Here is a 14,124-nt window from a genome sequence, read left to right on the forward strand (position 1 = left end):
ATCAGTCTTTGAATTCAAATACCTATCACAGATTACTTAACAAAATCAATCCAATAGCATCCTTATTGCTAGACTCCAAATAGTCAACAGCGCAACTGAGAATACTGTAGTGTCCTGTAGTATGCACCTGTCAAGTTAAAGTATACATTCAAAAGCTGAAATTACATTTTTAAGATTCTGATAAGCTCTCAATCTCTGCACCATTTCTTACTATATATGGCTTGCAAAGCTGTCTTATTCTTTTTTTTCTACACTTATGTTGCACAAGCAAGTACTGTCCAGGAAGTTCAGGGTGATTTCTTAAACTTTTAACTCTAAGGTGTTTTATAAACAATAAAGTATATGTATTTATCTGTAGCTATACAGAGACTAGTTCTTACATCATAAAAGCCTGACTTTCTGCAGGTAACAAAACCAGATCATGTTTTGCAGTTCTTCTCTTATATTAAGAAAAATCAATTAAAGAGTTTGCCGTGCTTTGAAACTACTTGCGCACCAACCACTAAGTTGCATCATTACACTGAAAAAAATGCATCTAATACTGAAACATCCATCATGGTGTTGAGGTAGAAAAGAAACAAGAGGCCTGGTCCTATGTGGTCCATTGTCATTAATATCAACCACAGACTCTAGAAAAGGGAATTGTTCGAGTGATGCAATTCCCTCCTGTGATACATCCTTTGTGCCTGAAACGAGTTTATGTATGTGAAGTATATCTGGTGATGTATGGAATACGTTGGAGCTACCTTGCACGCACAAATCAACTGTATGCTAGTTCTGATGGTTTCCAGACGTCTCAGATCTACTGAAAATGAACTGATCTCTGCTTGCACATGTCTGGAACTGCTAGACCTACAGCAGCTTTTTCAGAGCCATGGAGCAGCAATGCAACCTGCACTGATCTGCATCCAGAAATCTCAGCCAAAGTAGAAAATCTTTAAATTTTGGCTAAGCAATTAAAAATTGGACATTGTTTCAGGAAACTCAGACCCTTGCAAATACTTTACTTATAATAAGAAGATCAGATAAAGATATTACTCTGGTAAGGTCAACAAGATACAATAGATATCACAAAAGTAACATGGTTATAGCAAGATAGTCTACAAAAGTGAACCAGAGTTTCAGGGAATATAGGTAACGTGAGCAACGGAGAAAGATGTGAGCTAAAAGATACAGACTGGAACACTATGGTCAGTCAAAACCTTTCTTGTTTGTATACATATCTAATGATGACACTTTGGACAAGCGTGTAAAAATAACAAAGAAAAGAATAGAGTGGGTGAAATAAAAAAATCAGGAAAAAGCCCCAGAGTGAAGGAACTACCTACATTATTCCTGAAGAAGACATTGTTCATCCAGTTGGTGAAGGTTTTCTTTTGCATGGACATACGCTGCTCCTGCAGCTTTTTGATGTGATCTTTTTCATATTCTGTAGCCATGGTCACCTACGAAGTTAGAAACTCCAGTGAGGTGTTCAGTGCTTAAGGCATCTGCCCAGTTAGCTATAGGCAACAATAACGTACCCAATCTATCTAGGGAATCCAGCCACGACAGGTACAAGATTCAATACCACACCCAGTGTAATACCTCAATTTCCTCTTGCTTGTACTTTGTTCTTTCTTTTCATTCCACTTTATTTTCACTTACTGGAGTCCTCCCTTTTAAAATACATGTCTAGTCTCAGGATGAAAATGAGACTTGTATCTATGCAGCTTTACTTTCTTTCTTTCAGTCTCTCCCCAGTCACTTGATCCCATCAGGCACACCATGAACTGAAAGCCACCAGTAAGTTGCCTCAACATGCTGAAAGCACATGCCTGAGAACTGATCTGTGACCTTCTCAGAAAGAGCGGAATCTGCAAATCATCTTCTAAGGCAGTTCCTGAAAATGTATTTTGCATGTGCTGTGCTCACTGAGGACTAGTTGAGATGCTGCTGTTGGCTTTCAGACCACAGTATGTCCAACAGAAATTAAGTAGCTGTTTAGAAAGGAAACAGAACCAGCTCGGTTTGTTCCTCCCATGAGCTCAGTTTTTACTTATCTGTCACTGCAAGGACGATGATAAAGATCTGCAATCACAAAGACACGGCCCTGGGTAGGGAGCAAGGAAGTGTTATTTCTGTTCTCCAGGCTGTCACAAAGTTGTCTGCTTCATCCGTATCAGCAAAAAAAATCAGGCTTGTAACTCATTCCAGGACCCAACGTGAAGATTCAGAGATATTATAAAGGGGAGAGTCTTCCCTGTGGAGTTTATGATACATTTAACTGGATTTCAGCTCTACTGAGCAGTTCTGTTGGAGTCATTAGGCTTAAGATATGAGTCTGTAACAGCAGTGTCCACTGCTGTTATGAAGGCAAGAGGATCATTTAAATAAATCAGTCTGAAATAGTTATAGACATCTTTAGTCACCGAACATCATCTCCTTGAACTAACTACTGCCATAATTCTAAGAATTACCTGGGTATCAGCCCAGCTGTGAAACCAAGAAACCTGCTGTAGTGGTGGTAGAAGGGTCTGCTGGTGTCAACTCACTGCAAAGAGAGAAGAGAATGGAAAACTAAGGTCTGTGACAATCTGCGGAGGTGTGGAGCAGGAAGACCTGCTTTCTAACTCTTTTCTCTCTGCTGTGCAGAGGCCCCGTTCTGAGCTACTCTGGGCTCTGTGCCCTTCAACTCGTAAAAGGTAAATCACTGAAAAAATAATATCTGTCCTAGTGTGAGAAGACAGACAGAGGGAACTAGCAGCAGCAGCCACAGCAAATAGGAAGTTGCTTGCCTGAAAGTTTTCCATGCTCTAATAATTGTGAAAGATTGTGCCATTATACAAGGGTGAAAGGTGCAAGAAGTGGAGAAGTAATGATTTGTTACTGTGTCTTTTCCTTTTTCTTCTTTCTTTTTTTCTTTTTTTTTCCAATCCCCACTGCTTGGCTTCTGCAAACCAGATAGCCTTGAAACCTGACATGATCTGCCCTCTTGGAAGGATCATGACCATACATGAAAGTCTTACGAAAGCAAGGAATTTAACAAAGTTTGAAATGGAACTGTAATAGATCCCCACAATATTTTCTGATCTTTTGGGCTAGTTTAGCACTACAACTTTGTGCATCTGGAGAGCGGATATCCAAAGAATTGCCTTTCCCTGCCAGAGACGATGATATTAACCCATTCCCCCCTTCCATTCTCAGGGATGCCAACATCTTCCGCCCCCTTCATTCTCCTTTCCTAGTGAGGAATCACATTTAATGCTACATTTTCTGACTGATTTTATACCAACTGATTCTATAATGAAGTTACTGAAAACTAGTGAGAAGCAACTGGATTTGCTTGCTACTACCTCTAATCCTCCAAGCCAAGCCCTCAAAAAAAATGGCAGCTCCAGAGGAGCCTGTCAGAAATTTAATTCAGGCTTCTTATGCTTTTTCTTTTTTCCACGGGACGTCTGCTTTATTCAGTGCACTGGACAGGCTGTCATCGCTCAATCTAGGATTTGGACCTATCTTTTTTTTACGGCATGGTACTGAAATATTGATCACAAATATATTACTGCCAGCAAGCTCAAATGTATCAACTGTGTTGGATGTGTAAGTTTGTTGACTTACTATGCAGCAAAGATATAGAAACAGATACTAACAGGCATTTCATATCGGCAGCAGTTCAGTATCAAGGCTTAGAAACAAACAGGCATCCCTTCCCACAGGAAAATTCCAGCTATTCACTTTGCTGGTGTCATTATTCCTTGTTCTTTCTTTATTCTCTGTATTTATTCTCTGTAGCTGATACGCTCTGCATGAAATCACTGCACCTATGTTTCCTATTTCTTACAGAATATCTCCTCAACTCTGGAAAGCCATACAGGTTAAGAATGAGCTCTGTAATTTATAATAATGCCATTTCTGAATTTGCAAAGTGGTTCACAAATGTCTGCCAGCTCCATAACTCAGGCTTGCAGTCATCCTGGTCAATGACTAAAGAGATTTCATTTAGGTGAGAAAGAAGCTTATTTGCTGAGTTGCTGCCTCATGCAATAGTTCACCTGCTTCATTAAACTAAGTTAGAAACATAGAAACTTACATGAAGACAGATCCGTAATGGCTTATCTGAATTCGCAGGATATAAAGGCAGTACTAAAAGCCAGATATGGCCATAATGATACATTAGAGAAAAAGATCAAAGAACATTAAAAAAAATCAGCACTTACTCAGGTTTGGAGGAACTCCTTTCTCACATTCATCAGTTGGTCATTCTGGAGAATGACTTTCAATTCTAGATTCACTCCTATTCCTACATTCAGCTCTCTGCTTTCCTGTGGGGTGACCTTTGAAACCAGGAATAGAGACCAAGTATTTATAATCTACCTATGAACCTTTCACCTGACTCTGGAGGAAATAACCCGTTAGAATGCCATGAGTAAAGGTAGTCATAGACCTTATCTGATTCTGACGTTCAAAATAACGTACAAACAGCACTGAAATTGCTGTAACAGAGTGAAAATTCCCATCCGCTACGCTGATGCTTTGGTAAAGAGTATGCAGCCTTTCTCAGTTTCATTGAAGGCTCTGACTGATCACAGGCCACTTTTCTAAGAAAATTGTTACCTGAGAAGTTAAACCTGACAAAGAAGTCTGAAAAAGAAAGCGCAGCAGAGGGTACAAAGATCAAATGCTTGAACTGGGATAAAGCAAGTGAGAAGGTGAAAACTGTACGTATTAGAATTTGCCAGTCACCTCTTTGAGGAAGTGCATGTATCTGCACATTTACCTGCTGCTGGCAAGGTATACTGAGAGAAAGCTGGCAGTGACAGTTTGTGAAAATTTACTATTGATGGACTTCCTGTTAATAGCAAAAGGGGAAATAATTCTGGTAACATAAATAGCACAGAGTCCTTGCTGTCACTGACGAGGCTGTACAAACACTGAGCACGTTGGCCTGGCTTCACTGTTGGGAAACAGAGGGCTGCTGTTGGGAATCGCTGCTAGAGCACGAGCAGGCATCTGAAATCATAAGTGGCAAGCAAAGATGCCCAGCTTACGAGGTGGTAAGGAAATACCAGACTTTCCCTTCTGGCAAGGTTTGTTTCGTTAGCATGCAAATGCTTAGGGAGGGGATGCGTTAGAAAAAATGCACAAAAATCCAAAAACTCAGTGCAGATAAAACTTGATCAAGGAAATCTGTATCTCCATACACCCCCTATGTAAATGTCACATTGAGTGTCTTTAAATCAGCTAAATACTAAAATGGAACGCGTATTTCAGGCATTGCTCAAAATATCCCCTCCAAAGTCCTGGACTTGTCTTTACCAGCCAGCTAATACTATGTCATTCTTAATAACCATTATTAAATGAGAGAAGGATGACAGGAGGAAAAGGATATGAATTCAGCAGCTCTTTCCACCTCATCTGTAAGCTCATTGTCTGGTCACAGTTCTACTCTTCCGTTCTATCTTGCTTTCAGCTGTACCTCCCTTCTTCAGAAGGTATGGTACTAGGCTACTGGCTTCAACGAGAACAGGTTGGCAGAGCAGACTGTGTTGAGAAAACGCCTTGTCATTGTTTTTATTAAATGTAAGGCAGAGAACCAGTAGGTGAATTGGCCCTGGATGGAGGCATTTCTCCCTGTTGCAAGTTAATTATTATTGAATGAATAAATGTGTGAAACACTGGCTTTGCTTTTTATGGTAACTTAGGCAATCTGGTGTAAAACGTCTCTATCTCCTGAATGCGTATCTCCATTCGTGGAACCTACAGTTCAGAGTTAAAATGGTTGGCATTGACATGACACTCATAAATAAGGCCTTTTCATCAGTTATTTATAACCTAACGTGGCAAGAGGAAGGGTAAAACAATGTTTGTACGCAGCTACTTGGGCGGACAGCTGAAGAGGAAGAGGCTCCGCGCAGGCTGCGTTTCAGCGTGGCCGCACCTGCAGTGTGGGGTTGTGCTCATTGTCGGGGGATGTGGCACTTTCTTCATTCCATGAGCCGGCTCACTCCTTAAAAAGAACAAATAAAAAATAAAAAAATCACCCTTCCAGGTTGCTTATGGGCTCTCCCTTGCTGCCTTCACAGAGAAGTGGAGCCTTGCCTCTGATGTTGGGAAGGAGCCCAAAGAACTCTCTCCCCCTTGCACTGGAAACACCACAGTAAAACAGTATTTTTGCATTTCTTACAAGGAAGGAATCTGATGTGGGGTTCCCTTCTGCAAAGTAGCAGCCACGTTAGACACGTTAGTTTTTTTTAGGACCCTTTCTCACCTTCCTATGGGCTTGCTTTGCTTAAGACAGAAACAGAGACCACTGGGAACAGATAGACCTCACGCTCCAGCTGCCTGGCTTGCTCTCCCATAACCCCTTTGAGCACTACCCCTGCTGCTCTTCCACTCCTGGCAGCACTACATAAAACAAAGAAGGATGTGAAACTTCCTTTCCACTTGTTTGAATTTTTGTTGTTGTTGGGTTTGTTTTTTTTTTTTTTAAAGTATTGTCCTCCTCCCATGATGGGTATATGAATTCCCAGGCCTTCTCTAAAACAGGAGGAGAAATGTTCAAGTCCCCCTGTTGCAAATGGCATAAAGAAACGAATACCAGGTTCCCAAAGGAGTGCAGTTTGCCACTTCCACTCCCCCCTGAATGGAGGGGTGCTTCCTGGCAGCCTCCCCATGGCAGGCAGACGGGCAGCAGAGCCCAGCCAGGCTTGTGGAGCACTAGCTCTGCCTTCCCTCCTCTTCTGGGATAGGGGAGCCTGCTGAAGTCTGCGGGGACAAATATCACCTACAGAGACACGTGCAGATGCCTTCATGTTCTGACAGGCCCCTGGGTAAGGCCATTCACATCCAACAGCCCTATAACTAAATATGCCCTTCACTGTACCAAGCTAGTAAGTGCGTGCTCTGAGCTGCTACCAAACAAAGCCAGTTCAGATTTCAAAGCCACATGGCCAGACTTATGCCACCTCTTACAGAGGACTGAGCTCATTCACTTGGCTCAGACAAAAGGTTTGGCAGAGCCTGTTGCCCTCCGTTAGGTATGCTTTGCGTACACATGCTCCTGAAGGTATGTGAAAATCCTGTCTGGGCTTCAATGAGGAAAAGGTCCCCAAATCTCAAAGAAAACAAGCATATATGCACAAACGTGTGTGACAGCTCAGCTCGCTACCCCTCTCAGTGTCCCAAGCAATGTTGCTTCCACACGTAAAAGTCTCAAAACAAACATCTGAGCTTCGGCTCTGCAGAATATGAGGGCAGTCCTCAATGCCACAGTCTTGTAGCCCACGGTGTGCCAAGAAAGAACAAAAAGTAGCCAGTTTATTTCTCAGTAAAGAGCTGTTGCCATTCCAGATCTCACAGGCAATGATTAAATTGCCTTCAGATAGCCTTCCCCTCTTCCATCCTTCCCAAACTTCATAGGTACAACACAAAAGCACAAAACTGAATGGACTGGCAAAAGGTACAGTTTCTTGCCTCTATTACCACACAGTTGCACAGTCTTTTTCCAAAGACAATATGCACTCATTTCATGTATTAGATCTATTTTGAAGGATCATCAGAAATATATACTTACAGCTTAGGTGGAAATGGAACGCAGTCCCCATCCTCCTTATTTCTAACACTGGAACATTGCCTGCTCCCTGGCTATGCTTGAAGGTGTGACCACACAAGAGGCTTGGATGTGGACCAGCGGCGCTCTAGCCTAGAGCTGAGATTTAGTCATGTAAAGGCAGTGGAGACACAGGTGGTATGAACCATGGTCCCAGAATACTTCCTAACTACATCTTGAATTATGGCAAACCTTAGACCTCAGCATGACATAGAAGAGAACTGCTCTGTGATTATGAAAACTCCAGATAGCATCAGGAAGTAATTATTATATGAAGTTGTTTGCCCATTTGGGATATCAAGCAGAGAGAGTTAGTCAAAAACAGCTTAGGAGAGGAGTGGAAACTTCTAGTGGTCAGTCTGTACAGATTCCTTATTTTCATAGGCCTCTCAGCTGAACGTTGTCCCTGAATAGCCAAATATTTTTCTGTTTGCCTGAGAGGCTCCCCCTGCCCCTGCCCCCCCCCCACCCCCACAGCCCACTGCTGCCCTTGCGGCCTCCCGGTACCTGCCTTCCCAGTGCATGCTGCCGTTAGCCAATGCGGGGTGCCACCTGAAGAACGAGCCCCAGGCCCTCTCACAACTGAGCTCTGCCCATGAGGATCTGCACCAGCATCCTGCGATGCAAGCTCATTATAAACCTCAGCCTCCCCAGGCTCTAGTCTAAACTAGAAGTTGCTTTTCTTCTTGAATAGCTGGCTAGAGGCTACCTGACATCAACCAGGAGCAGAAGTCAAGCAGAACAGTTGAATTACATCATCTAAAGGATTTGGAGCCCCTTGCATTTGAAAAAGAGGACAGCTTAAAGCAAAGTCCGATGGATTTATTTTTCCGGGCATAAATAAATTCAGTCATCTTTTTGAAAGAGAAAATACACATTTGCTTGTTCAGTCATGAATTAAAGACATTTTCTCCTTGGAGCTGTATATATTATCTTGAAATTTTCCTTCTGTTTCTGAACCTCTAACTGTTAACATAAGAGCTTCAAAGCCTTTGCAGGATGAGCACATGGGACAGTGAACTTCCATCCTCTTTCCATTTCATATAAATATAGATAAAGGGTTTCAAGTGACAGGTTAGCCTTAATATTTCAAATATTATAATGAAAATGGACCTTGCAAATCACTGCCTTGGCAATTCTAGATCCAATTAGAGTGTTTTTATTATTACTCAGACTTTTTTCATTTTTATTCAATGGTACTAAGGAATACCACTGTGTTGGGAAAGGCAAAAGTTCTTTCTCCTTTACAAATATATTTTAGAGGGCTGTTTTGTATGTTGCACTGATAAGGCATTTAGCTCTGTTTATCAAGGAAATAAACTTATAAGACTTGCAACCAGATTGGAGAGTGGCACTCCAGGCACCCAGCAACTCCAGTGCCAGAAGACTGCATCCTAACCACTGGGAAGGCAGATGCAGTAGTGTGCTTTCATGTTTTGGTCCCCAGTCAGCAGATAACGGATTACAATCACAGCTCCCTCCAAGTCCACAAGCCCCAGTTTCATTGTGAATGCAAATCAATCACGCACAATAAAGGAAGATAGGTGGCAAAATAGGCATAGAATTGTACAGTGAACACTTTTAAGGCTGCAAGTTTTATCAAGCAGGATAAGACACAATAAAACAAGATAGGATAACACAAAGCGAAGACTAATTGCAGTTACTGTCCATTGTAGGCCAAAATTGCCAAAGTCCTTAACTTACCGGTTACAATCACATTGTTGGCTGTTTTCTTGTTTTCAGACTAAACATGAAATGAATGCATTTTAAAGAACACAGAATGATCTGAAATAGAAAATCAATAAGCATCAGCACCATATTTCAACAGTTCCTAGGTTAAAAAATTTAAGACAAGTGATAATCGTATGTGGAAGTCTTACAGTGCACTTGAAATGCAGCATCCGGCAAGAGATACATACCATCCAGTGCTTCCATATCATAACAACATATATAACAAATTCTACTCTTCTTTCTAGCAGACTATTCCACATTACGTAAAATGAGCTGCTTTCACCACAATGAAAACTTCAGGGCTTCAGAGTGAAGGGGAGTATGGGATACTAAGCCAGCAACAGCTTGGAAAGAACAAACTCTACCTCAGAGAAAGGAATAGGGAAGAGAAAAAGTTAGGCTTAGCATTAAGTAGTTTTGCGTATTAACTGAACCAGAGAGAAGGTAATTTTGAGCCTACCCTGAGACCAGGTATAAATCTGTGCTAGCATGCATCACCTGGGGAAAGGGGGAGGAACCCATGTCAGAATATCATGGTTTCCATGAGAGAAGATATTTTTCACTCAGAGAGAAGAAAAGCTGTCTAATAGGACTATCAAATAAAATTGTGAAAAACACATCTATCTCTCTTCCTGGCTCCGTTTTGTACGTGACAGGTTTTAGCTGGGTTTGGGCATTAATTCAAATGAGAGGTCATTGCTGTGAATCCCAAGTGAAGGGAGGCACCTTCCTCCAGAGTAGATGCGTTTGTTCAGCTATTCAAGCATAGCAAGGCTGCCAACTCTTCTTGCCAGTGTTTGCTACACAAGTCAGGCAGGCTAGTCCGAGGGCCAAGCTGTCAGAAAGGTCCCCTGCACTCAAAGGTATTACCTGAGGCATAACAGAGCCTTCGATCAGAAAAGCTGAGAATAAAGTAGCTCCTGCTCCAAAGCTGTTAAAGATACACCAAACATGGGAGCTAAAAACAAAAGTTACAGGAATTAAATGGTAGGCAGATAAAGAAAACATTTCACACTTTAAGACTGCCAAATATTAGAAGTTACAGTTACCACAAAACTTACAGGTAGTGTAGATGCTCTGAACTTTTTGTTGTCCAAATATAAATTGTGGTATAGGGTATATGTTAGATCTTCTGCTCTAAGTTTTTCACTCTGAAATGTATTGTATATGGAGTATGCAGAACACCGTACTACCCAAAAACCTCAAACCATGCACCCTCCCCCCCCAACCCAAACCCAAACCTTGTCTTATCTAAACCATTTAACTTTCAGAAGGAACAGTTCAAACAAGTCACTGCACTTTGACGGTAGTGTAGCCCTTAGGGACCCACAGCACACTGTTTGCATGTGAAATATATTTTCTTTCATGTGACATAACTAGTGATATCCAAAGGCAAAATGGCATGGCTTGCTAACAGTTACTGCTATACACAAAATCTTCTAACTTTGCAGCAACTTACATTTGATAATTGAAGGAGTATTATCTAAATTCTGGAGCATCCTGGTGGCACAGATGCATCTTTGGAGATGTTTCAAATAAACTGTATGTTTGTATATGGGGAAAAGAGATGAGGCAGGAGGAATTCATTTAAACATAACACTCAAGTGAATGTTCTATTGACTTCATTAGTCATTTATAAGTAGCAGGTAGCATGGTACAGAAGATGCCCTTGGATTTTTAGAGCAAACATATTAACAAAGTACTTTCTACTAAACTGCCATTTAATCTGCTGTTGTTTTTTCAAGGTTATTATCTCCACTGAAGTTAATAAAAGAAGTGTCTCTCATAGCTCCAGTTTCAAGCTTTTAGTCAGCACAGGAAGTCTGATTTATCCTCCACTCTTGGACTTGCATTGAGAAACTTCAGAATTACATTTTCCTATAAAAAGCTAAGTATACAGGTATTTTTTTAAATATAAGTTTAGATTCTGGAGTCAAGTCTTGTTATAGGCAGTAATTTCAGCAACAAGTTCATGGCACAGAACGGAAATAGCCATAACCTATTATGGACACAAACTGAGGTGAGAAAATAAGCAGCTTGCCAAATAGTTGCTATACCTACAAGCCTTAAGTTGCAGAATTACAACATTCTAGTCACTGAAAGATGTCCTTTCAGAAAGAAGCTTACAAAAGAAAATCTCAGGTGGTTTAATATTAGTTTATTAAATCAGCAGTTTTTAATCACCACTTCCTAAAAATGATTACAAAGCATATTAAAATATATTACAGTATCTGCATGGAATTTATTGTGTAATCAAAGTGCAACAGTAAAACTTACAACTTTGCTTAGTTGGACAAACTGAAATACACTGCACAGGCGAGACACTCCCTCAAAAATGAAAGAGGGACTCTGAAGTGAAAATAAAATATTTAACAGAAGTATTAGAAAAAGTGAGCATGTGAAGCAGAAAACAAAGTTTATGTTCATCCTCTCAGTGCTAAGTTATACACATCCATATGCTTCAAATTCTCTGCTTGAATTCCAACAGTAGCAACAGCCACCAAATTAAGTGCATGTTGTGAAGGGAAGGGAGCAAGAAGAAAAAAAGAGAGGGTGCATTTCAAGTACTGGAGATGTATTATGTTGTTGAAAGTCAAGGGCCAGACACTGCTGCTTTGAGAGCAGGTCCCATAGAAGCTTCTGGGACTACAAGTCCATGCATCCCTGAACTCCAACAATTGGGACCTCATCCTGACCTTAAAAAAAAAAAAAAAATCTTTCTAAACTCACCATTTTCAGGCACAGTTTTAAACTGCTCTTGCTGTCATGTAGTGTGGTTATGAACTGGAACCCTGCGTTTTCTGTTCAAATGTGTAATAAAAGTCCAATTAATTGCTGTGGGAACAGAATCAGAGCTGGGGAACAAAATCATTGCAGAATAGTTGGGAAAGAGGCAAAAGCAGCAGTCTCTACTCTGGCTTAAGGCAGTGGACAACACCCCAGAGCACTGATTTCACAGAATGAATTCGACAGTTTCGTATGTTCTTGGAGCAAATCCAAAGTCCCAGGCATAAAATCCAAGACCTTGATCTTTCCTGAGCATAGATTAGTAATGACATTGAATGACAATGGCTACATCATACTGCTGTTCTCAATAACTACTTAAAGCACAATTTTATGAGAGAAGGTAATCCTGCTCCTTTCCACCTTCCTCATATTCCTAACACACTGAGCTCACTCCATGATCTTATTTGACTTGCTAACACAGCAAGGCACTACCCAAACTGTTCTGTGTGGCTGGCTTAGCTAACTGAACTGGCTTGCAGACAGATCCCACAGGCCACACAATTAGCACGGTGAACGGAGCAGGACTACAGGTCTGGGAGGAAGTAATGAGGAAAGAGATTCCCTCCTCTGAGCAATAACAAGCTACTAGATCAGTTCAGCTACTTAAGAAACCGTGGCTTAAAGATCACTTGAAACTTAACTGAAAGTAATTCAAGTACATGTGACCTCTGTTCAGATGCCAGTGCCCTGCACTGCACCACATATCTAGAAATACATTTATGCATTTAGCTCCGCATGCTGGTCCTGAAACATTTCTATTGCTTCAGGTAAACAGAGTGAATTTGCCCCTACTCCTATACATACTTTGTGCATTCCTCTTCCACTTCCTCTCCTCAAGTTTTGCAGGAAAAACAAACAAACAAAACAAATATATATTTCAACCACCTCTAGATAAAATGTCTTCATTTAAAAATTGATGCATTTATAGTTTTCTCCTCAACCCCAAGTTAGTACACTGTCATGGAGTTTGGAAAACAAATGAAAGAGAAGCACAATTTTCTCCATTTTGCTACCAATAAAATAGAAAAATAAAATAGACAAGTCACTGAGAAACTACCCTGCTCCTCTCTCTTCACTGCAGAAGGATGTTTCTGCCGGCATGGGATCACACAGCTCCAGTGTGTTTAGAGCATCACCCCTGGAAGCTACACAGGGTGGCAATTCAGAACACAAGTCCACCCAGGAATCCTGTGCAGCTGAAGGGCAAGGAAAGGCAGACACAGCTGGAAGATCAGCAGCTTCCCAGAGCCTCTCAATTTTGCCTGCACTACAGTAGTCACAACACACAAGCTTGCTCTTCCTCCCAGCAGCTTTCCTTGCAACGCTAGTCAAGTGGGTCATTAGCGTAAGAGTTCGTCACTGACTGCAGACACTATACACACGAGCAAGCATACGTTAATACTTGTGCAAGTTTTTTTTTTTTTTTTTAAAAACCCCAATATCTATAGTTTTGTTTAAAAATACATTTTGCATACATTACACAAAGAATCGGTTACTCTGCATACATACAGTCATACAGGTAGACTTATAGTCAAGTTTCATAACTCTATTAATGTGCACAGGGGTGCACTATGGCTGATTTGGTTCCTAATTTAGATTTAACAGAAATAAAGTTAGTTTACTTGGGTGACAGGAGAAAAATCTAATAAGAATACTGAAAAACAGGCAAGTCCTCAAGAGTGATCAATTATGTCAGGGTATTCTTCATACAGAGTCCTGAAAATCTGGCAGGGTCAAGGAGTTCTTCTATCATTATTTAGAAAAGCTTCCTTGTTCTCACATGGCAGACCCCTGGCAAAATTCATAATTTCACAGCAGAATAGACAAGATGCAGAAAGATAGGGGGTCTGGAAAGATCTGAAGTATGAAACCAGACTGACAACCTACAAATACATAATTTGAAGAAAAAGCAGAAGCTTTTCTTAGATCACCTACAGATCTGAACACATAAGAGTGTAAATCTTAAGTTAGAGACAATACTCAAAATTTTTCCCTCCTCACCTCCACTGCAAGGA

The 14,124-nt window shown here is 41.0% G+C and overlaps 1 protein-coding gene across 6 annotated transcripts in view; it reads right to left on the bottom strand.

Moving 5' to 3' along the window:
* Positions 1-4,308, bottom strand: part of SPTBN5 (spectrin beta, non-erythrocytic 5) — a 106,818-nt gene extending 102,510 nt beyond the window's left edge. For 5 of the 6 annotated variants that reach the window (XM_068945960.1, XM_068945961.1, XM_068945962.1 and 2 more), the window contains exons 1-3: positions 4,200-4,307; positions 2,460-2,533; positions 1,329-1,445 (exon numbers count right to left, since the gene is read on the bottom strand). In XM_068945960.1, coding sequence (XP_068802061.1) covers positions 1,329-1,439 — 111 coding nt within the window. In that variant the 5' untranslated portion in view covers positions 1,440-1,445; positions 2,460-2,533; positions 4,200-4,307. Of the gene's footprint in view, positions 1-1,328; positions 1,446-2,459; positions 2,534-4,199 lie in introns of all 6 variants that reach the window. The other variant, XM_068945959.1, reaches the window with a different exon arrangement.
* Positions 4,309-14,124: the final 9,816 nt, after the last annotated feature.

This window comes from Struthio camelus, chromosome 5 (genome assembly GCF_040807025.1).
Source record: "Struthio camelus isolate bStrCam1 chromosome 5, bStrCam1.hap1, whole genome shotgun sequence".
NCBI lineage: Eukaryota > Metazoa > Chordata > Aves > Struthioniformes > Struthionidae > Struthio > Struthio camelus.